The 24,999-nt window shown below is 41.8% G+C and overlaps 1 protein-coding gene across 1 annotated transcript in view; it reads left to right on the top strand.

Moving 5' to 3' along the window:
• The window catches only part of sorcs1 (sortilin-related VPS10 domain containing receptor 1), a gene marked incomplete at both ends in the record, with an annotated part of 176,761 nt that overhangs the window by 120,682 nt on the left and 31,080 nt on the right, over positions 1-24,999 (top strand). The window contains 6 exons of the mRNA XM_080028890.1: positions 4,602-4,748; positions 5,880-5,982; positions 13,558-13,634; positions 15,145-15,236; positions 16,601-16,708; positions 19,944-20,061. Of these exons, the coding sequence (XP_079885016.1) occupies positions 4,602-4,748; positions 5,880-5,982; positions 13,558-13,634; positions 15,145-15,236; positions 16,601-16,708; positions 19,944-20,061 (645 nt within the window). The remainder of the gene's footprint in view (positions 1-4,601; positions 4,749-5,879; positions 5,983-13,557; positions 13,635-15,144; positions 15,237-16,600; positions 16,709-19,943; positions 20,062-24,999) is intronic.

Raw genomic sequence — 24,999 nt, 5'->3', positions numbered from 1 at the left:
CAGGCTAAATGACGCGCACACACACACAGGAAAAAAGACAGGCATATGCTAGGAAGAGTGAGAGGGGGCTGGTGTCCGTTTAGAAGATCGCAACTAGCAAAAAGGTAGTCACGGCGGAGAATAACATATGACGTATTCCTACCTTCATGCTTATTTGCCCGGAGCAGCCCATAACACATCCATAGAGCCCTCTCTGCTTCTTTCTTTACTCTTTAATTCCGTGCGGGTCGTGTCCGCAAGATACAGGTGCAGCTCCGCTATCGTCTCACGTCTTTTGCACCGGGTCAAAGGGCAATATAGAAGTGCGATTAATCTGCGTTAATTTTTTTAATCGCGTTAATTTTTCTGTGATTAATTAATCGAAATTAACGCGTTAATTTGACAGCCCTAATTTAATTACATTTTTACAAGATATTAGTGTTCAAAGTTTTTACAGAAAATATTTTGGATGTAGACTTTTTTCATTTTGTAAATAAAATATTATATGTACAGTACATGTCTTAAAAATGTATTATCATCATGTTTTAAGAAGAATATGTATCATAAATAAGACCATTATAGTGCTTAGAATGACTATTGAAATTGTAGTTGTTAAGTGCTGTCAAAGATGAGAGGTTTGGTACAGAGTATTGCATTTAAAAACATGTTTTAATATAATTTATATTATATATGGTTGCATATGAGAAATATACAGATGCAAACAGACAAATAAACAAATAAAAAAGTTTAGTCAAATAAACACCTAAATATACATTTTGGACCTTATATTTATACTAGCATGAACAAAAACATGTTATGGAAGCAAAATATCCCAAACAATCTAAAAATAGCCCAGTGTTTTACTTAACTTTAGTTTTTGCCTAGTGTATATTGCTTTAAAATGATCAAATAAATGCTTGCCGGCTGAGTGCCAAATGCAGCCCACATGTTTTAAAATGAACACTGATCAATATTTTAGTGCTAGGAAGCGAGAGATGATGAAAAGTACTGTTGTTTTGTCATTTGGGGAAGGCCTGCTGCTGTAAGCCTATACTGTCTTTCCAGAACATTGTGTGAATACGAAGTAGTTTCAAAGTGCTGACATCAACACAGGCGATTGGGGGATAGTGCCAGGGAATATAGATTTTTTTTTTCCGGAGGCTGCGATTATTTATTTTCTTTGATGAGTAAGTGCAGATATTACTTTAACAAATTGCACGTAATCCCCCCAAAAAAACTAAATGTGTGTGTGGCTGTTAAAGGCTAATGTTTACTCTCTGGAAACTGGGAAGCTATGCAGGTGTGATTTTATTAAAGACATACCGGCACTGTACACAGAGGATAAAACCATCCCTGCGTTCCAATACACAAACGTCCATCTACTATGGCAGAAAAAAGATAAAGGTTTGCCAATTTCTTGTGGTCAGATTAAGTATGCCTTAAAAAATACCCGGATGCCCTACTACATAAGTCCAGCATGATATTTGTGCGATTCTGACCCACAATCCAGTGGCACTGGAAGTGACCTCACACATCGACAGAGCCTCCATATGAAAACAACCGGCGTTGCAACAGATATACACTCAACAAAAATATAAACGCAACACTTTTGTTTTTGCTCCCATTTTTCATGAGATGGACTTAAATATCTAAAATTCATTCCAGATACACAATTGTACCATTTCTCTCAAACATTGTTCACAAATCTGTCTAAATGTGTGATAGTGAGCACTTCTGCTTTGCTGAGATAATCCATCCCACCTCACAGGTGTGCCACATCAAGATGCTGATCTGACATCATGATTAGTGCACAGGTGTGCCTTAGACTGTCCACAATAAAAGGCCACCCTGAAATGTGCATTTTTTTGCTTTACTGGGGGTCTGGGGACTCAGAACCAGTCAGTATCTGGTGTGACCACCATTTGCCTCATGCAGTGCAACACATCTTCTTCGCATAGAGTTTATCAGATTGTCAATTGTGGCCTGTGGAATGTTGGTCCACTCCTCTTCAATGGCTGTGCGAAGTTGCTGGAGACGGCTTATGGTGGAGAAATGAACATTCAATGCACGAGCAACAGATCTGGTTGACATTCCTGCTGTCAGCATGCCAATTGCACGCTCCCTCAATGCTTGTGGCATTTTGCTGTGAGAAAAAAATGCACATTTCAGGGTGGCCTTTTATTGTGGACAGTCTAAGGCACACCTGTGCACTAATCATGATGTCAGATCAGCATCTTGATGTGGCACACCTGTGAGGTGGGATGGATTATCTCAGCAAAGCAGAAGTGCTCACTATCACACATTTAGACAGATTTCTGAACAATGTTTGAGAGAAATGGTACAATTGTGTATCTGGAATGAATTTTAGATATTTAAGTCCATCTCATGAAAAATGGGAGCAAAAACAAAAGTGTTGCGTTTATATTTTTGTTGAGTGTATAAGCAAGAGTCAAAGTTCAAGGCGCGATGTTAGGATTAAATAAATAAGTACAAGTATGTCCCAATTGTATGTCTACTGCATGCTAACTAGATTATGTTTATGGTCAGCTGGAGTATGTAGAATAGAAATTCCGAAAGAGTATGCGATTTGGAACGCAGGGTAATGTGGCCTGAATCGGATAATTAAGCTCTTGACGATTCTGCTCATGTCTTTGGTGTGGAACTTTTTGTGATAGAAATCAAATCCACTACTGTCTTGATTGGGGTCGCCACCCAAAACGGAGGATATGCTAAATCCCTCCTAAGAGTGAGATTGAAGTATCCGTCAATTATTAAGAGTGGAGTCTCCATTGCCTGCTTATGCGACTGTCACTGACTCTATCCAGCGTCCCCGGGCCATTCTTTTAACGGCCTTCCAACACGGAGTCGCATCTATTTAAGGCACACATTGATTACTCAAAATACCCTCGGACACTCCATCATCATCCACTCAGTGTTTGCGGCACTATTTGGGTTTAGTTGGGAATACAGAAGAGGTAACAGGCGTTGCCCAAGTGCACGTGATTTGATTTGATTTGATTTGATTTGATTTGATTTGATTTGATTTGATTTGATTTTATATTATATTATATATATGATGTCACCATAGTTACCTAGCTGCTATCATGTCACCTAAGATATGAAAATGCTTAAGGTGAGACACAGACTGGTCAAATTTGAGATTATTTCCTCTATTTTGCTTTCATGATATGTCTTCTTTCAAACTAGTATAAATCAAAGATCAACAATGCACATTGAGGTGTGTATTTTACTACACCTGGGGCCTATCCGAAAAGTCCAATCTCCTAACCTATAAGCCTCCTTTCCTGTACCTTAACCCCTAAACGTCATCGGGGTTAAGGAGAGATGAAAGGTGCTTCCTATCGAACATAGGAAAGGACAGCGCTGTTTCAAATGAATTCGACTCCACTTTTCCTAACCGACGTCATTGCGCGACGGCGAGTATTGCTGACGTGAGTCACTAGCGTGAAACTACACTATTTTTAAAATGTACTACAACAAGCGCTCGTTTGATCCATGCGTTCTTTTCATATTGATTTTAATCAGGTTGTCGCCAACAGAGTGAGAATCACTCCCATAGCCTATATCCCAATTCACATGTGGAATAAAAAGAGGCTACACTTATGTTGATGTTGAAATTAACTGCCCCAGTAACTTCATTAAATGTGAAGTTGGTATTTTATTTTCTTATGGTGTAAATTATGTGCTACGAAAATAACTATTATGATGTTGGTCTTTTATGAGTTCTTTATTATCTTAATGGGGGAGGGGAGGGGGGTATTTTGTTTTAGCCGAGTTAAATCTTCCTCTCTTCTCTTCTCCTCTCCTCTCTTCTGTTTTACCTCTCGTTCGTATTCGTGTAGAGTCGGTAAACTCCGGCGGTGGCCTGTTGCTTTAAATCTTGCCGCCGTAAAGGATTATGGGATACCACTATCTCCTTTCCTTTAGCATAGGTTGGTCCGGAGTAACCTATGCTAAAGGAGGGTTAAAGGATGAATCGAGGCTCCTTTCCTATGCCTTTCCTAAGCATTTTGAGAATTCGGATCACCTATCCGCCGAGTACTTCCGGTTCATCTCGATAGGAAAGGAAATTTCCTATGCAAAAAATACTTTTCGGATAGGCCCCTTGTCTGTTTGAGTCTGTATATTATTCTTGTACAACAATCTTTAACATTAGTTTTTTTTTTACAAAGCTCTGAACCCCTTGAACTTTCCATAATCATTCTTAGCATTATTCTGAGGGTTAATACAGAATCATTTGTCCCTATGTCGTAAATTGATCCATTGGAACAACCTGCTGGAAATGCATTTTTAAGCCTTTTACATATATTCTTGATTTATAAAATGAAAAAAAAGGCTGAATCCAAACTATGTTCTGTAAAAAAAAATTGACTCTGATATGTGGCCAAAATAAAATAAAGATTTTTGCTCTTGCTTCATTTAGCATGTAGATATTTGAGACAGATTCAGACGTGTGCATAATAAGCTAGATATTGACACACTTTTATATTTTTTTATTCATAACATTTCTGAAAAAAAATTGTGAAACAAAAAAAAAACACTGTTGAAATTAAGTAATCAACTGGACTTGTACGCTTTTCTCTTTTTTTTTATTTCCCAAGGTGGCGGGAATCAAGGGGATGTTCCTAGCCAACAAGAAGACTGACAACCAAGTGAAGACACACATCACTTACAACAGAGGGCGAGACTGGAGGCTACTGCAGGCCCCCAGCAAAGACCTGTGGGGCAAAAACATCCATTGTGTGCTGGTTAGTGTGTGTGTGTGTGTGTGTGTGTGTGTGTGTGTGTGTGTGTGTGTGTGTGTGTGTGTGTGTGTGTGTGTGTGTGTGTGTGTGTGTGTGTGTGTGTGTGTGTGTGTGTGTGTGTGTGTGTGTGTGTGTGTGTGTGTGTGTGTGTGTGTGTGTGTGTTTCCGTCAGAGAGAGAGAGAGAGATAGGCCTTGACAGGAGGTTGACTGCAGCAATGAGTTGGGCCCAGCTCAGAAAGCTGAGCGCTCCGAGCAAAAAGGTCAGCCATTTTGTTTCACTCCAATAAGCTTGAAACTAACCATTTTAAAGAAACTCACAGACAGTGAGGTGGCAGACAATAGAAGGAGCTGTCTCCCTCCCTCCCTGAAAGCCTCTGGAAGTTGGAAGCTCCTCATTGTCTGATCCAGTGATTCAGGTTTCACTCTAAAAGCCAAAGTTGAACATTTATAGTAAATCATTTAACATTTTTACTACAACAGCAGCCAATAAAGGCAGATAATGTATTTAACTTCCAATAATGTAAAAGTTTTTCAATCTTTAATTTAATAAAAGCAGATAATCTAGTATCTTAAAACGTCATAATATTTCTGAACCAGTAATGTAATAACTTTTTAAATATTATGTTAATCGCTGCTACACACACCTACGTCAATCCCTTTTTTTTTACTGATGCACATTTGAATAAAAACAAATCGGACGAACGTCACGTGTAGGTCTTTCCATTCATTTGACTTTATGTTTAGAAAAAAATAGTCGTCCTTTTTGTCATGAACCAATTAACAATTCTGTGTCATGCCTCGCCTTTTTCTACCCGTATTATACAGTCATTTGTCAGGAAATGTCAGCGTTTTAATAAACCCTCTAAACAGGCAGCCCTGTCACAACACCACCCTGCACCACTGGCTTTTTGCTGGACGTGTAATGAGAATTGTGCCGGTAAAAGGTTAACCCAATCAAAATTAATGGTGAGGCGGCCCGCGTCAATGGGGAATATGGTTGTTTGTGGCAAAACGTATGAGTGTATGTGGAGGGATGTGTGTCCAAGTTACAAGTGGCTGTAACGGAAGCGTCATTCGGAAAGCGTCAATAGTAAATTGATTGATTTGATTCCTTTATTTCTTCTTCCCTCCAGCCATACTGCTCGCTACATCTTCACCTGCACGTGTCTGCTAACCCCTACACATCTGGAAACATAGACAGCAGGGACTCAGCCCCGGGCATCATCGTGGCATCAGGTGAGTGACAGGGAATCCATTCTGAGTGACATAGTCCCTGCGTTCCGAATCGCATACTCTTTCTTTTTTCTATTCTACATACTATACATCCGACGATAACAATTATTTAGTTAGGATGCAGTAGGCATACTAATGTGACAAACTTTTACTTATTTATTTCATCATAAAACCGCGCCTTGATCTTGCCTCTTGCCGTTGCATTCCCGTTTGTTTTCATATGGAGGCTCCGTTGATGTGACATCACTTCACGTGCGTACTGGATTATGGGTCAGAATCGCCCAAATAGGATGTTGTTTTCAAAACTAAAAATATTGGCCGAATGTAGTAGACATCCGGGTCTTTTCTAACCATCCTACATCTGGCCACAAGAATCGGGACATACTAAATATTTTTTCTACCACACTAAATAGTAGAAAGTATTCGATTCGGAACGCAGTGATTGTGTCCTTTTCCACTGTTTTCACACTAGAATTAGTCAGTGTGGCTGCTGTACACTTTTTTTTTTTTTTTTTTTGCTTTAAAATCCTGTCTATTTCAATTATTACAGATGGCTGGACAGAAATAGAGAAGTCCCTTATACACTCAACAAAAATATAAACGCAACACTTTTGTTTTTGCTCACATTTTTCATGAGATGGACTTCAAAAATTCATTCCAGATACACAATATTACCATTTCTCTCAAACATTGTTCACAAATCTGTCTAAATGTGTGATAGTGAGCACTTCTGCTTTGCTGAGATAATCCATCCCACCTCACAGGTGTGCCACATCAAGATGCTGATCTGACATCATGATTAGTGCACAGGTGTGCCTTAGACTGTCCACAATAAAAGGCCACCCTGAAATGTGCAGTTTTGTCTCACAGCAAAATGCCACAGATGCCACAAGCATTGAGGGAGCGTGCAAGTGGCATGCTGACAGCAGGAATGTCATCCAGATCTGTTGCTCGTGCATTGAATGTTCATTTCTCCACCATAAGCCGTCTCCAAAGGCGTTTCAGAGAATATGGCAGTACATCCAACCGGCCTCACAACCGCAGACCACTTGTAACCACACCAGCCCAGGACCTCCACATCCAGCAGGTTCACCTCCAAGATCGTCTGAGACCAGCTGCTGAGACAGCTGCTGAAACAATTGGTTTGCATAACCAAACAATTTCTGCACAAACTGTCAGAAACCGTCTCAGGGAAGCTCAACTGCATGCTCGTCGTCCTCATCGGGGTCTTGACCTGACTCCAGCTCGTCGCCGTAACAGACTTGAGTGGGCAAATGCTCACATTCGATGACGTCTGGCACGTTGGAGAGGTGTTCTCTTCACGGATGAATCTCGGTTTACATTGTTCAGGGCAGATGGCAGACAGCGTGTGTGGTGTCGTGTGGGTGAGCGCTTTGCTGATGTCAATGTTGTGGATCGAGTGGCCCATGGTGGTGGTGGGGTTATGGTATGGGCAGGCATCTGTTATGGACGAAGAACACAGGTGCATTTTATTGATGGCATTTTGAATGCACAGAGATACCGTGATGAGATCCTGAGGCCCATTGTTGTGCCATACATCCATGAACATCACCTCACGTTTCAGCAAGATAATGCATGGCCCCATGTTGCAAGGATCAGTACACAATTCTTGGAAGCTGAAAATGTCCCAGTTCTTGCATTGCCAGCATACTCACCAGACATGTCACCCATTGAGCATGTTTGGGATGTGCTTGACCGGCGTATACGACTGCGTGCACCACTTCCCACTAATATCCAGCAACTTCGCACAGCCATTGAAGAGGAGTGGACCAACATTCCACAGGCCACAATTGACAATCTGATAAACTCTATGCGAAGAAGATGTGTTGCACTGCATGAGGCAAATGGTGGTCACACCAGATACTGACTGGTTCTGAGTCCCCAGACCCCCAATAAAGCAAAAAAATGCACATTTCAGAGTGGCCTTTTATTGTGGACAGTCTAAGGCACACCTGTGCACTAATCATGATGTCAGATCAGCATCTTGATGTGGCACACCTGTGAGGTGGGATGGATTATCTCAGCAAAGCAGAAGTGCTCACTATCACACATTTAGACAGATTTGTGAACAATGTTTGAGAGAAATGGTAATATTGTGTATCTGGAATGAATTTTAGATCTTTAAGTCCATCTCATGAAAAATGTGAGCAAAAACAAAAGTGTTGCGTTTATATTTTTGTTGAGTGTATATGAAAATTAGTGTGTTTATCCAGGTTTGATGTTCACGTCAAAGGCAATCAGAGGTGAAGCCGATAATTACCCGTGTCTAATGCAGAGTCATTAAGTACGGGCCCTCAATGTATTGAGGGCCCGTAATTATTACTCTCCACCATACTTATTCTGACTTCTGACTTCTTCTTCTTCTTATTCTGCCTCAAATTTCTAGCTGCTTCTCCTCCCACACCGTTACACGCAGACATGCAAAAATTTCACACAACGTGCGTCCCCACCCCCGGGGTGTGCTATTATACAGTTTTTCCCATTTCCGCTAGGGGGCGCTGTTATGAAGTCCCGACTGAAAGAACTTTGAGAGGCCACGCCCCGCACGCCGTAACTCCGATTGACTTGAAATTTTTCACACAGGTGTGTGTTAGGGTGCTCTACAAAAAAGCCCCTGGGACCATAACATTTCTTCAGGGAATATTTCCTGCTAATTAGCATAAAGTGAAAAACAGCGTGTTATCCACAACTTTCTGCAATTTGACTGTATCAAGACCAAATTTCTCGTAAAGCCCCGGGGGACTACAATAAACGTCCGTAAAAGATTAGTAGGACAACTTGAAAAACATGGCCGCCATTGACCAAAAAGTTTACGCAGGGGCGGGGCTTAATAACACGTTGGCCATAACTCCTTAACCATAGGTCCTATCATCATCAAACTTGCTGTGGTATGTGCGGAAGTCATGTGGTAGCATGTCCATAGAAGCTTATCGAGGTTAACCCATAGGGGGCGCCACAAATGTCACCCGACTCCGATTGACTTGAAATTGATTACACTTGTACAGCTCATGGTGCTCTACAATATAGCCTCACGGACAATAGGGGTCAGCCATGATTATTTTTTTCGCCGCCATTGCCCAAAAAGTTTACGAAGGGGCGGGGCCTATACACAAATTGGCCATAACTCCTTAACCATAGGTCCTATCATCATCAAACTTGCTGGGTATGTGCAGAAGTCATGTGGTAGCATGTCCCTCTAAGATTATCGAGATTAACCCATAGGGGGCGCCACAAATGTCACCCGACTCCGATTCACTTGAAATTGATTACACTTGTACAGCTCATGGTGCTCTACAATATAGCCTCTCAGAATTTTTTTTAAATTTCCGCTAGGGGGCGCTATAATTAAACCCAGACTGAAGAAAGTTTGAGAGGCCGCGCCCCGCACACCGTAAGTCCGATTGACTTGACATTTCTCACACAGCTGTATGACAGGGTGCTCTACAAAAAAGCCTCTTGGACCATAAAAGTTAACCTGGAAATATTTTCGGCTAATTAGCATAAACTGAAAAACAGGGTTTTAACCACAACTTTTTCAAGTTTTACTCTATCGACACCAAATGTCTCACGAAGCCCCGGGGGACTATGACGCACGTCTCCGAAAAATATCAGTAGGATAGCTTGGAAAACATGGCCGCCATTGACTAAAATGTTTACGCAGGGGCGGGGCTTAATTACAAATTGGCCATAACTCGTTGACCGTAGGTCCTATCATCGTGAAACTTGCAGGATATGTGCAGAAGACATGTGCTAGCGTGGCCCTCTAAGCTTGTCGGGGTTAACCCATAGGGGGCGCCACAAATGCGAAAAACGTCATTCAAAAATGCAATGTTTGCCAGGCCACGCCCCTTTCCCCCTGACTCCGATCGACTTATCATTTGTCAGACGTGTACAGCTCACGTTGCTCTACAGTAAAGTCTCTCGGATCGCAGGGGTCGGCCGTGATTTTTTTCCTTCCCCGATTTACACGGGCGGCCCGTACTTTCAAAATCTCCGCAGGATTTCTAGTTTGTGTTACAATTTCCTTTAAAAAACAGAACTCCTTTTGGATAGTGTAACTTTTAGTTTGAATCTATTTTTCATTCATAATTTATAGTGCTTATCTAATTGAATAAAACATGTACCAGATGCTCAGTTGTTTGTGTTTTTCAAATACTTTTTAACGCCTTTTAAATTAAATACACAGATATATTTTACTCTTAGAGAAAAAGCTACATACATATATTGCAGAAAACAAATGAAACTCCCCAAATCATGTGTAGAGTAGTATACGCATCCAATGGAGAGGGTGAAATGACTTCTGTATTGTCTTATGGCACAAGCGAACAGAATAGACATAGAAAAAAAGACCCATCTCTGGATTTCTCCAAGTCATGTTTTAATTGCTCCTTTCACAATTGAGTGGTGAATCCAATTTTTTTTTCTCCATCCATGGACACATTTGATGTCCGTTATGCTGAATCAAAAGAGACAGTGGCTGTGTTCGGAAAGCCATACGAACGTCCTCCCTCCTACATACTCAACATCTATATACTACATACTGTCTACTTTAAGATCAATTGTATATGCGAGGTGCGTCGAAACATTCACACTGAAGAATACTCAAGCAATAAAGAATGTCTTCTTATAAGATTACAGCCGTTTAGACGCTGTTTAGCGTATTACCGCCCTCCACAGGTTAGATTTAGAACTATATTTTTACATACAGTCCTGGGTTGTGCAGGAAATGCAGAATTGTAAATAAAAAATTAAAAAATTAAAAAAACCTTCCTTGTCGTTTGAAAAGACGCAATGCATTGTGGGGCGGTTGAGTAGGAAAAATGTCCAATCGGTCCATACCCACAATCTTCCCGGGAGTTAGTACTCATCCGGGCATTTCTCGCCTACCCAAACTCGCATACACAACCGTCACATACTCAAATTGACGTCTAAATGAGTATGAGTAGGACGTTAGTATGGCTTTCCGAACACAGCCAAAGACCCACAAAAGTCCAATCACGGACCTACCCAAGCCTTAAAAGGAACGTGCCTCTTTCAGTCAAGCTCTCGACATGTGAACCCTGTGATTTTTCCATTATGGCAGTGCAGCGGTTCTCAGCAGGGCGTTCTTCTGTGCAATTGCATTTGGCTGTTTTTGCACTTGTTTGTCCCCGGTCTATGCACGTGTCACCTCACCTTAGAAACAAGGGGCATATGTCACCTGTGCACACAATATAATCCCCATGGTTTAGCCCCTCAGAGCAGCATTGATTCTGAGAATAGAAAGCAAAGACTCCAATTGAGCCAGTGAGGCGAAAAAAAAAGTCAGAGGTGTGTGTGTGTGTGTTGTGTGTGTGTGTGTGTGTGTGTGTGTGTGTGTTGAGAAGGGACCCAAGCACACACACACACACACACACACACACACACACACACACACACTGTTTCATGGCATTTAAAAACCAGTATTACTCTGGAGTAGGGATGAAACAATATACCGCAAAACGGTCGTTCGCGATATGAAAAGGCCACGAATGTCAACCGTAAGTTTTTTCTTGTTATACCGCGTCACGGTATTGAGGCGAGCGTGCATGGTAAATGCGCTCCGTCATTGTGGAGAGTCTGGTAAGCAACGTTGTCATAAACGTAGCACTCAATCTAACACTGTATGGGCCACACCAACATTGGAAACCAAACAATAACACATTGACACAACATCTTATCACTGAAACATGACTTCTAACTTTAAACTGAACAGTCACGTCTCACGTGGGCCGTTGTTTACACTAGCGCGTGCAGCTTCACAACATTGAGTCACGTAGCAGCAAAGAAGAGAGAGAAAGAGAAAAGGGAGAGATAGAGAAAAAGATCGACATAGTAGCTTACCAGACTGAAGAGAAAGTTGCTCGCGGGTCAATTATATCATTATGAATCCAGGCGAACGTGAGGAAATGAGATTATAAAAAAAAAAAAAAAAAAAAAAATAGAACAGAATAGAATAGAATCCACCGCCACCGCGCGTTAAATCCCCGGTAAAGTCGGCGAACTTCCGTGAAAGGCAGATGAAGGAAATAAGTCCAAAGATCCTTGATATATTCATCACAACTTCACGTGAACTCAGCAGACAGTAGCTAACAGCATGTTGCGCAATACTATGGAATCCCTACTATTTCAAACTTAGGTGACACTACTTTGGTCAAATGAAGGTGACGTTGCGAAAGTGTGAGGAAGGGAGGGGGAGAGGAGTGCACTGCAAAAACATTGATTTTGAGACTGCAATTTAAGTTAATAACAAATAAAAATCATAAATAAATATTTTACAGAGTTAATTGTGCTTGTCATAATGTAGGCCTAATAAGGTAAAAGCATGGCTTGCAAAAATAGAGTTGATAAGCAAATAAAACATAAATAAATGGGGAAATTATCACACTATTTAAATTATTTTTATTTTATACATACTTTTACAGTTACAGACAAGTGACTAAATTAAGTTTAGATTTAAAATTCCTATTTCAGTTTGAAAAATATAGATGTAAAGCTTCTTTAAAAACAGCAGTAGAGAAGCAGTGTCTTTGTTTTGGTGATAAGTTGTTTAAATCTCTCAGAAATCTCTTCTTCATATTAAGATATAAAAAATTTGAATTATTCTTGCGTTTATGTTTTATTTAAATCAGCGGTACAACATTTCATTTGAGGGGGTAGAAATGAATTCCGCGCTTAATATCGTATCGTGATATCAATCGCAATATCGTATCGTACCCAAAATTTCATATCGTTACATCCCTACTCTGGAGTGTGTGCTGTGTTACAAAGGTACCCACACACACACACGCACGCACACACACATGCACGCACATATGCACACACACACACACACCTCTCCATCACTGCAGACAGGTGAAAACATCAAACACTTGAGGTCAGCGAAATCTACAGTACATCATCAGCTGGTGTTAAGTTAAAGTTTACAGTAGATGCAGGGGGATTGTAAAGCAAAAGTGTTTCTCAAGAGAGTTCAGATGAGGAGACCAAACACTCGCTCTCCTCTCCTCCGGCCTCTTGTTTAACCACCTGGCACCAATGACAGGCTAAATTAAAGCAATTAACAGCAGCCTGCACCGGCATTAGTAAACACTTGTCTTAATACGGTCAGAACTGCTGAAAAGATGAATACAGTAATCTGGATTTATTGGTTAATTTAAATTAAGTAATGAGTGTGGGTTGAGTGTAGCGCGGCACAGTAACAGTAGATCTTGTAGAGGACCTGTAATTACAGTCTCAGTGATGCAGCTGCAGGCCAGAGCTCCCCCGCCCCCACTGACGCTTTCAAATAAGGGATTTATTGGATTTTTAAATTGACTCCCATTTCCTGTGTCTGAATTCTGCAGTTTTCTCAGCTCAATTTACTGTAACTTGTCTTGTGTTTGTGTGTGTGTGTGTGTGTGTGTGTGTGTGTGTGTGTGTGTGTGTGGGTGTGTGTGTGTGTGTGTACGTGTGTGTGTGTACGTGTGTGTGTGTGTGTGTGTGTGTGTGTGTGCGCGCGCGTGTGTGTGCGTGCGTATGTGTTTGTTCACCTCCCAGGCTCCATAGGCTCAGAGCTGACCACCACCAACGTCAGTATATACATCACCTCGGACGCAGGGAACGCATGGAGACAGGTGAGGGGGGCCTCTCTTTTATTGTTAGAAAATTCTGAATCCTTAAGTTGTTTTGGTACTGTAAGTAGTGATACTGCAATTATAAACTATATTCTGTGTAATTACACTGCAGACATTACTCATTTTGTTTCATCTCACATATGACAATAAAACGTACAGGTGGACGTTGCAGCGATCGCATGATATTTGCGAGTGGATGTTGCTAGCTGAAACTCTGTCAAAGAATGATGCAAGTGATACATATAGTTGTATAGTTAACTTAAAGGTGGGATCAGCCATCCTAATCCAAAACACTCATTGTCAAAATCAATGAATATTTCCAAAATGTCCCTGGTGTTCATACACACACCCTAGGCTCTGTAAATGGGTATGTAAACAAAAGAGGGCCCAAAAGAGGGCCCCACCGTAGCTAGCAACATGCCAGTTTACAGAGCCTGGGCTGTGTATTTACACCGAATTTTGTTAATTCAGCACACAATACGTACATGTAGCAGATCGTGAGGAGATATTCACTGATTTTGACAACAAGCGTTCAAGCTAGTTAATTGCATTGGTTGCATATTGTTAAGTATTAACCCTCAAACATAGTTCAGATTTCACGACACTGTCAGTCTGAACCCAAAATTATGTCAAATAGAGAACCGTACCGATGTAAGGGGGCGGTTAAGGTTTTCGCATTCTTTTTTCATAATTTATATTTTGACTAAGAAAAGTAGAAAACAAACATACTAATTCCGCCAGCGAAAATTATCTTTTTGATTTAGTTCCGCTTCCATTTGTAGCACTACTTAACGGCCTGTGAAGTCACTGTGTCAGCTTACTGCTAAATGATATTCACCTGTTTTCCAATAGCAGCAAACATGTCATGCTAATTAGTACACGGCACCTGATAATTATTTTGTGTCGTTTGCCATATGGAGCACCTTGAATTGGCTGACCTGTCATCCTGTGACTGGAAATATCCACCTCACTCACTCACTCACTCACTCACTCACTCACTCACTCACTCACTCACTCTCCCTGATTGTATTATTTATAATTTAATCCTCATACATACTCTGCAGTGTTTTCCTTTGTTGATAATCAAATGTAATCTTAAATGTTGTTTGATTGGGTCCCTGGATACACTGCCAGTGGGCTACCTGCCCCCTTACTTCACTTGATCCCTGGTGGATTCAATTTATGGCTCTGGTTTCTAATTAAACTCAGCAGTGAAAAAACAATTATTCCAAGAGCTGATGTTAGCAAGTGCCAACCGCAATGTATACAGTGCATGTTTGTGTGTGGTAGTGTGTGTGTGTGTGTGTGTGTGTATTGTATTATTACTTTGCTCGCTCGGCTCAAAATGATGGGGCGTGGGTGTGTGCAGACGTGCATAGGTTTTTTTGCACCCCGCCCGGTAACAAGTGACTCCTGGCTCTCTCTCTCTCTCTCTCTCTCTCTCTCTCTCTCTCTCTCTCTCTCTCTCTCTCTCTCTCACTCTCTTATTTTTTTATTTTTGTCCGTGCAGATTTTCGATGAGGAGTATGCAGTGTTGTATCTGGACCAGGGAGGAGCCTTAGTCGCAATAAGACACACTCCGCTTCCCATCCGACACCTGTGGTGAGTCATTATGACAGAGACGCCCATTTGTCACAGCATGACTAAATCCCTTTAGGAGTAATGCCCAAGTCTTAAAGGGCATTTACACAGCATTTTGTTAATTCAGCACACACAATACGTACCGCATTGTACCGCATTGTGCCGCACTTCAATTCAGTATCATCGAAGTGCGGTTGTATGAGGTACCTAGGTGTAGTTAGTCCCTGTGTTCCAAATCATGTACTTTTTCTTTTTACTACACTACACACTAAAGTACAGAATAGTTTTAGGGCCACAGGAGAGAAAAACATATCAGATAATCTTTTTTTCATTATGTCAAGAATAAAGATGAATACTCCAAAATGCTAGTGGGGTTAGTGGGGCATTTATGTATTTTCAGCATACTACAATTGACGTGCATGTATTGGGACATCCTAAATCTTGTTCTGGCATACTAAATAGTAGGGAAGTATGGGGATTGGATCACAGGGAGTGTGTTACCTTACCTTACAGAGATGGCGGTCAGTGCAGTCACTATAAGGAGTTTGGGGAAGACGTATAGCTGTAGCAGAAGTCAGACTGGTACTGGTTCGGAGGGGGCCCAGAAGAAAAACGTTTTTTTTCTCCACATATATAAATGCTTATACCTTAGACCTAAATATCAGTTGAATTGTATACGCTAAACTGCGACTTATTTTCCAAAGCTTTAGCTGATAGTCAACCAGACATAAGTTTATTTTTCCTACCACTCCTGCCCTGCTCGACTGATAGCTACTGCAGATTGTTCAAGAGACACAAGAAGACAACAATAGTCAAGCGGTAAAGCTGTGTACTGTATAATATCGCAGCTTAGTGCACAATTGAACGGATATTTAGGTTTGAGGTTAACATTCATATATGTAAAGTTTTTTTTTCTGGCCCCCTCTGCAACAGTACAAGGCTGCCTTCTGCTACAACAACAACATATCCCCTAAACTCCTTGTAGTGACCTCACTGCTCCCCATATCCACAAGGTAACATATTCAATATGCCTTAAGTACCCCTATAAAGCCCCGCTTCAAAACTACTGAACTATCCCTTTTTAAGTTAGTCAAACAACAGGCAAAATGAGTTTGAAATGATGACCATTATTCTGGGTTTAGCAAACCGGCCCACCAGCCACGGAGAAAACATTTGGCTTTGACAATTGTCATTTAATTCTAACTGGTGGTAGAATCCATAATGAGTCTACCTTCTATAGCTGATCAGTGTGCACCGAGCGGATGCACCTAGGCCCTCGCTCTGAATATGATATCAAGTTCTCAGAGGACTCCATGGGTCATTAGCTTGTGCACACAATCAGTCGGGGATGTTACCGTGTGCGGGTGTGCTTTGTGTGTTCCCAGGCTGAGCTTTGACGAAGGACGGCAGTGGAACAAATACAGCTTCACCAACACGCCTCTGTTTGTGGACGGGGTGCTAGGGGAGCCCGGGGAGGAGACGCTCATCATGACGTGAGTGACTTGTCAACATAAGAAATCTATATAAAATCACGATAGAAGATTCAAGACGTGTATTTGTCATTATACACAATAATTACATGCAGCAGTCATTGGTAATGTCCCAGGCTCATCTCAACAATGCAATCTAGAAGGAGAGCATGTATAATGGAAACACAGAAGTGAAGAGCAACAGCTAGGAAACAAATAAACACAAACACAGTGCAAGGACACAATGCAGATAAAGTGTAGAGATAAGGTGGTGCACCATATAAATATAAAGTAGATGCAAAAAAAGCTAATTTAATGTAGATGCAATAGAATACTGTACATGGAAATAAATATAATTTTATAATATGTATACGACATATGGTGTGATTAACATTATACATATGTGCAGCATGAACACACTGAAAAAAAAAAAGTAAAAAAAAGAGTGTGTGTGTGTGCGTGTAACTGGTCTTTATTTAGGGGGCGCCCTTGGCTCGGTTGGTGGGGCGTCCCCCTCCCCCCGGGCCGGGCCCGGCAGCGGACCCGGGTTCGGTTCCCACCCGTGGTCGTTCTCTGCATGTCGCTCCCCTCTCTGCCCCATTTCACCTCTGTCTCTCTGAACTGTCGATGAACCATAGGGATGCCACAATAAAAAAAATTAAAAATTTAAAATATATATTTTAAAGGTGTTCTTTATTTGCCAATGAACACACATTCATATACATATCCCCTCCAACACCACACACATGCAGTTCCTCACAGGGGGTCCTCGTGCAGTGTCAGCCAAAGTGCGGCGCCCCTGGAGCAGTTTGGGGTTAAGTGTCTTGCCTAAGGACAAAATGGTGGGCACCGTACATGTTATACCAGGCACCAATAGTTTTACTACATCTGTTTGTGTGCGTGTGGGCGTTTGCATTTGTGCGTGCGTGTGTCTCTGCATGATTGTTTATGTATGTGTGTGTGTGTGTGTGTGTGTGCGCCCGCTCTCATCTGCCTTCACCGGAACCAGTGCGTCGACTGCATATCTAAAGCCTTCCTTCTATACAGAATTCCTGGCTGCCTGTTTTCCTTTATCATGAATATAAAATAAAATAAAATATTTCTCTCATGGTCTACCAAACAAAACTGTCTGCCTCAAGATTATGATCACAGGAGATGAATGCACTGGCAAGGCTGGCGACAGCACAACTGTCCATTTGAAGAACATGAAGGAATACCATCTGAGCGATCAACAAAAAAGTTTTTAACATTCAAAATTGAGTGAGTGAGTGAGTGTGCTTTGGCGTGTCCTCAGACACCAGATTCATCTAGATTCCTTTTTGTGTTCTTTCACAAATATTATATTAGAATAGCCCAGAGCTGACTGGCGTGCGTATGGTATGACACAAAACTGCTCCCTTATTGCACCAGAGATCTAGGACTTTGGTGGGACATTTTACCTAAGGGTTTTTTCACAGCCATTACTTCAATGTTTGTCATGACACCTGCCACAGATGACTGACTGACTCTCAGCTCTGTAGTCAGATATAGAGTGATAGGGCACGAGAAATAGAAAGGGAATGAGTAAAAAATGCATGCCTCCACGACAAGAAAAGAGCGTTGGGAGGGGGGTGGCAGTGCCAAGAAAATGCTGGTCGGTTAACACTGAGAATAGCACTGCGTTTCAAATCACATACCCTTTCTTTTTTCTATTCTACATCCTCCAGCTGATCATAATAATTATCTAGGTAGCATGCAGTAGGCATACAATTGGGACATACTTTAACTTATTTGTGTCATCATAACATTGCACCTTGATCTTGCTTCTTGCTTATAGTATATCCGTCGCATTGCTGGTTGTTTTCATATGGAGGCTCCGTCGACGTGACGTCACTTCCGGTGCTCACTGGATTGTGGGTCAGAATTGCCCAAATGGCATTCTGATTTCAAGACTAAATATCTTGACCGGATGTAGTACGCATTCGGGTATTTTTTAAGCATGCTAAATGTGACCACAAGAATTGGGACATCATTAATCTTTTTTTTTCTACCATACTAAATAGCAGAGGAAGTTTCTCGAAGCACGGAGCATCTCATCTGGCGGACACACCATTAGTTTTCATAAGGCCCATCATGCACTGCTTTCTTGTCAATTTGTACTCATTTTTTACAGTAAGTGCCTGTCACGGTCAGCTGCTCCCGAGAGCTAATTGACAGATTGATTGTGATAAATATGTTGTGGTATGAATGGTGAGGGGGGTCAGGGGAACACACCCACTCAATTTAAGATGGAGATGGAATATTCACGCAGCTTGTTTCATAATAACCTTGGATTCTGTTTGTTTGATTATTAAAACAAATATGGGTATTTATTTTAGTGAAGCTTTCAGAATAAATGAGTTAATGCTTTTCAGTGCAATGCGGTTCAAACTTGCTATTATGACGTAAAGATGCGAGATTGGGCATTATATGTCACAGGGTTGGCCCCTGTCTTTATTCATTTACTGTCAACAAGTCCCACTTAAAGAACAAAATAAACAACTTCCAGGAAAGGCTGCATCTTACAATTGTTATTATTTACTTAAAGGTCACATCGTATGTTCAGGTTCTAAATTGTAATGTGTGTTTCTACTAGAAACTGTTTTTATGGCGTATTGTCAAACACCTTTATATTTCTCACAGTGCCATTGCTGAATCTCATCTTTTCAGCCTCTGTCTGAAGTTATATTATTATCAACACTTTTATCGTCTGACCCCCACCCAAGCCCATTTATTTAGAAACAAAGATATACAGTACATCCTTTACAATGGTTACAAATAATGGACCAAAACTCCCAACTCAGGGTCCACTAACTAACTTTACGTGGAAGTCCCTCTGATTCATGGTTTTCCTTAGCTGGTTGACCAACCAGCTTGTAACTGGAAGGCCTTTACCCTAACCCTAACCCTAACTGTTGTACCCCAAATGGGGCCTACCAGGCAGCGCTGCCTGGAAGGCTCCGTTGGGGGCACAAAACACCAAACACTGCAGCAGTGCAGATCATTGATATTTGATATAGTATTTTATAATTGTTGGACAACAATGTAGGGGTTTGGCACTGAGGAATATGATATATTTTATTAGTCTGACACATTTTTGGTTGGTTTTCAATTGGAACATGTCAAAAATACTTTTTTTTTAAAACAGCCGCATTCTCTTACAGAACTTGTTCTCCTCATCACCATGTATGCAGTATGTTAGTGTATGTATAAACCAGCAGTCTGCATCGCTATTTTGCAGGATTTTTGGCCACGTCAGTCATCGCTCGGAGTGGCAACTGGTGAAAATCGACTTCAGGTCCATCTTCAACAGGAGGTGCACAGAGGTGGACTATCAGACATGGCACCTGCACAACCAGGTACCGTCCACGCTAAAGCACAGACATTAACTCTACACTGGATGGTTGGAGAGTTCTACATATTAAAAGTCACATACAAATGGGATCAAACTACCATATAATCACACACACACACACACACACACACACACACACACACACACACACACACACACACACACACACACACACACACAGGCGTATACTATATATACATATACTGTATATATATAGTTACTTTCACCGGCCACTTTATTAGGTAAACCTGTTCAATGGCTTATAAAAACAAAAAGCTAATCAGCAAATCACATGGCAGTAATTTAATGCATTTAGGCCAGGGGTGTCCAAACTACGGCCAATTTTAAAAATGTAATGTAATTTGGCCCTTTTAATTTATTTTTTATTTGTTCTTAGTTAACCCACTAGTGCAGGGGTGTCAAAACTGATAGATTGGCCCGCGGCACATTTTAAAAATATAATGTAATATGGCCCTTTTAGTTTTTAAATAATTGAAATGCATTCATTATATTAAAGAAATATGTCCCATAAAAGAAAAAGATCACCAAGCCCATCCCAGAGGACCCTGCATAATATCTTATTTTAAATTAATATTATTATGGAAAATCCATGTGTCCTTCTTCAATAGCTTCTAATTCATCTGACACAGTGTCTCCAAATAATGTTTTCACACTAAATTATTCAGATTAAGCCTCTTAATTTTCCTCTCAAAGTGCACCAGATTCATGCATTTCACTTTAAAAAGTTAAACAAATCTCCTAGGGGGGCATACCCCCGGACCACCCTAGGAGGGTCAGCAACTCAGATGGCTACTATTTTCACCCAGCTGGACATTGGAGGCATTAGCAGAAAACACTGGGTGTCTGAAGGCATTTAACAATAGTCAATGATTTGGGCATTGGAGAGGGGCCCCCTAAACAAATTCTGCTTGGAGGCTTCGGCTGGCTCTGAGGGGAAGTGTGGCTGTTTAATTTGCAAGGAAAGTGTTGCCGTGAAGAAGGATTACAATTTACGAAGACACTATGAAACTAAACATCAGAGCAGGTACATGTCCTGATAAATGTGTTATTTTTGCGGCCCGGCCCTTCGTAGATGTTTCTGTATGTGTGGCCCTCAGTGAAACAAGTTTGGACAGACCTGATTTAGGCATTCATACGTGGTCAAGACAATGTACTGAAGTCAAACCGAGCATCAGAATGGGGAAGAAAGGGGGTTTAGGTGACTTTGAACATGGCATGGTTGATGGTGCACGGCAGGATGGATCCATACGTTCATGTTGTTTACGCCAAATTCTGAACCTGCCATCTGAATGTCGCAACTGAAATCGAGACTCATCAGACCAGGCATGATTTTTCAATCTTCTATTAATTGTAGCCTCATTTTCCTATTTTTAGCTGACAGGAGTGGCACCCAGTGGGGTCTTCTGTTGCTGTAGCCCATCTGCTTCAAGGTTGGTCGTGTTTTGCGTTCAGAGATGGTATTCTGCATACCCTGGTTGTAACGAGTGGTTATTTGAGTTACTGTTGCCTTTCTATCATCTCTAACAAGTATGCCCACTGACCTCTGTCTTCAACAAGGCATTTTACGTCCACACAAATGCCACTCACTGGATATTTTTTTCTTTTTCAGATCATTCTCTGTAAACCCTAGAGATGGTTTAGAGTGAAAATCCCAGTAGATCAGCAGTTTCTGAAATACTCTTACCAGCCCTCCTGGCACCCTCAACATTGCCATGTTCAAAGTCACGTAAAACCCCTTTCTTCCCCATTCTGTTGCTCGGTTTCAACCTCAATAAGTTGTCCAGGTCTACATGCCTAAATGCATTGAGTTGCTGACATGTATTGTATATGATATGACATGATATATATAAACACACACACACACACACACACACACACACACACACACACACACACACACACACACACACACAGTATATATCAAATACTTGAAGGCATTTGTCCATTCAGAATGTACGTTGACATACTGGACTAAGGGGAGTGTCTGTAGCCAAAATGACACATTTTGTTTGCAGAATGATTTAACATTCACAAAATAAATATTTAACACATGCAACAACATAGGGGAGAGTGGCCTAAGTCAAGTTGTGCCACCCCTTGTTTCTAGAAAACCATAGAAGAAATTGGAAATGTGACCACATATTTAAGAAGAGCCATTCATTAAACTCATCCTGTAAAGAAGGGAGAAACATGGAATAAGATATAAGCACATTTAAGCTAAAAAAACTGTTTTTTGCCTCTCAAAGTAAAATTTCCATGATCAAGGTTTTTTGATTACAGTGTCTGAACAGTGGCGGCTCGCCCATAGAGGGCGATAGGGCGCCGCCCTCCTTGAGCCATATCAGCAAAAAACGAAAATATAATAATGAATAATAATGATGTTTTTTTTTTTTTTTGTATTAATAATCATAATTTATGATTTCAATACAGTTTTTACCTGCATCTAAGTCTGAATATCATTGTACAATCAGCGTCTGTGCTCTGTACCGTCACTCTGGGGCGATGTCGGGCTGGTTGAAAATCGCCCCCAGCGCTCTTAAGGTGAGAACACACTGGGCGCGTTGGGTGTGGTGGGCGCGTTGAAAAATCCTATTTTTGCATAGGGAACCATTGGTTGGGGCGCGAGGATCCGTTGGCCGCGGCAAAGCGTTGCTTTGGGCACTTTGGGCGCGTTGCCAAAGCGTCACCGCGCCGGCAAAGCGTCAAAAAGCGTCACCGCGCCGGCAAAGCTTCAAAAAAAAGATGAAAATATTGAACTTTCAACGCTCCGGCGCGTGACGTTTAGCCGCGTTGGCCAATCAGCGGTGAGCTTGACCCTACGTCACTGGCAGAGAGCCGGAGGACAGAAAAATCTGAGACATAATGGAGGCGCAAATAATCACCGCTGTGTGTGCGAGACCGTGACAACACAGAGGCAAACACCGAGTAGGAAATGTATTTACGGCTGGCTGCCTGGTGCTGTATGAAGCCGCTCGGGGTTACAAGACGTGGGGAAAGTGAACCAGGAGCAAATAATCACCGCTGTGTGTGCGAGACTGTATAAACACCGTGGAGTTAATGCGGCTGGCTGGTGATATGAAGCCGCTCGGGTGGGGAAAGTGAGCCAGGAGAATGGGCTTCCTGGTTAATTCAGTGAATATGTGTGGCTGTGCTTAAGCCGATAAACCAAGTTAGCACCGGTCGGATAGCGTTAGCTAACTCACCCGGCTGTGTGCGGCCACCACCTCCTTATAATGAACCCAAACATAACGGCTAAATCCGGGGAACTTTCACAACGAGTACAGCGAAGCACCGGTGTTTATGCCTGCCCTATAGGCTATCTACGCCAGCCACGGTCCCGTCACAGCCAGGTAATGTAGGCTACTTGCCTTTATTTTCTACTGCCCTGTGCACAATGCTGCTGTAAATGTGTTTGGTATGGTGCTGCCTTGCTGTTTGTGTTCATTTCCGAGTGGCGTGAATCTGCAATGCTGTTTTAAGGCTATTTGTTCCGTTCACTTGCTGTTTATTTGTTTTTTGGCACAATTGTTGGCCGTGTAGGTGTTGTTTTTGTGTGGACATGAACGCTGTTGTGTCGGGTCGGATCTGATCGCAGCCATGGTTGATTAGGGGAATAAATATATCGGGGGAGACTAGCTGCGTAGCTCCGTTCCTCGGACTCCCACAAAAGATAGAGCGCAGCGATGGGGATTATCTCAGCCATGGTTGATCAGCAATAGAAAAAGCGGGGGGAAATAAGTTTCGTGCGGGCTCATCTACGTAGGCCATGACGTAGGCGCGTTGCTTTTGGGCGCGTTGGACAATTTTTTGACACAAAATGACCACGCGCCAGATCGGGCGCGTTGGTCGCTTTGGCCCAAAGCGCCAACGCGCCCGGTGTGTTCTCAGCTTTATAGACATCAATGTAAAACTTTTTTTTTTCAAACTGCAAGCCTCGCAATGCAATCTCTATGGGTTCCGGGGGTGCTCGCCCTAACGTGTTGTCGTCATACGTACAGTAAACAATAAACCAATTACAGTGACTGATACAGTCACATGTCCAGTATGCAGCCCAGAGCGGTCTTCAAGACCAACACAACTTTATATCAACTCAGGCTAGGCTGGCAAGCTACTTACTTGATCGGACTCGGACTAGGTCTTTCCCAGACAAAATGTAACCATCAAGCAAGTATCTACCAAGATGGATTGGGGGATCTTATAAACGCGGATTTTCACGGGGCTCGTTTGAACGGCTAACGAGGCTAGCAGGATGCTAATGCGCTAACGCTCTGTCCTGCTGCCGCTGCATGATGATATGGACTGTATACTGGCTTTTTATCCATCCTGATGGCAGCACAGAGACCGCATGGATAACTTTGGGTGTCACCCCTATGCATCATCTCTCAGAAAAGGTAAAACAAACATTAAACATCAATCTGCATATACGAGCCAGCGCCGTTCAACAGCTGATCGGCTATTGAACGGCGATCAGCTGTTGATCGTCGTTTAGCTGACAGCTGCTTTCACCGTCCGACATAAACCCGCCTACCAAGTGCTGTAGACAGTAGTAACCCAAACCAATGTGATGATTAGCACTGTTAATGTTGCACATGCTATGCCAGCATCCATGTTTGTCTCCTAACTTTTAAAGGAAGCCTATCTGAGGAGCACACTGGTAGATGACAAGTTATCTGTGATGGCCACAGCCGGATAATTAAATCATTTTAGAGCTAAAATAATTTTATTCAAGAAATTAACTAACTTAATTTCCAAAAATACTGTACAGTGCAATGCTTGTCTAATGTTGCCAGAGTGGTTATGCCAGATGAACAGGAAAAACAAACAGTTAAATGCAATATGACATTGTCATATGCTATCTGATTTAGGTTAATTTTGGGTCATATTTCCCATCATGGCAACAATTGCCCCCCCTGAGATTATT

The sequence above is a fragment of the Ammodytes marinus genome (genome assembly GCF_949987685.1).
Source record: "Ammodytes marinus genome assembly, chromosome: 6".
Classification (NCBI taxonomy): domain Eukaryota; kingdom Metazoa; phylum Chordata; class Actinopteri; order Uranoscopiformes; family Ammodytidae; genus Ammodytes; species Ammodytes marinus.
This window is presented reverse-complemented; position numbering and strand designations above follow the sequence as displayed.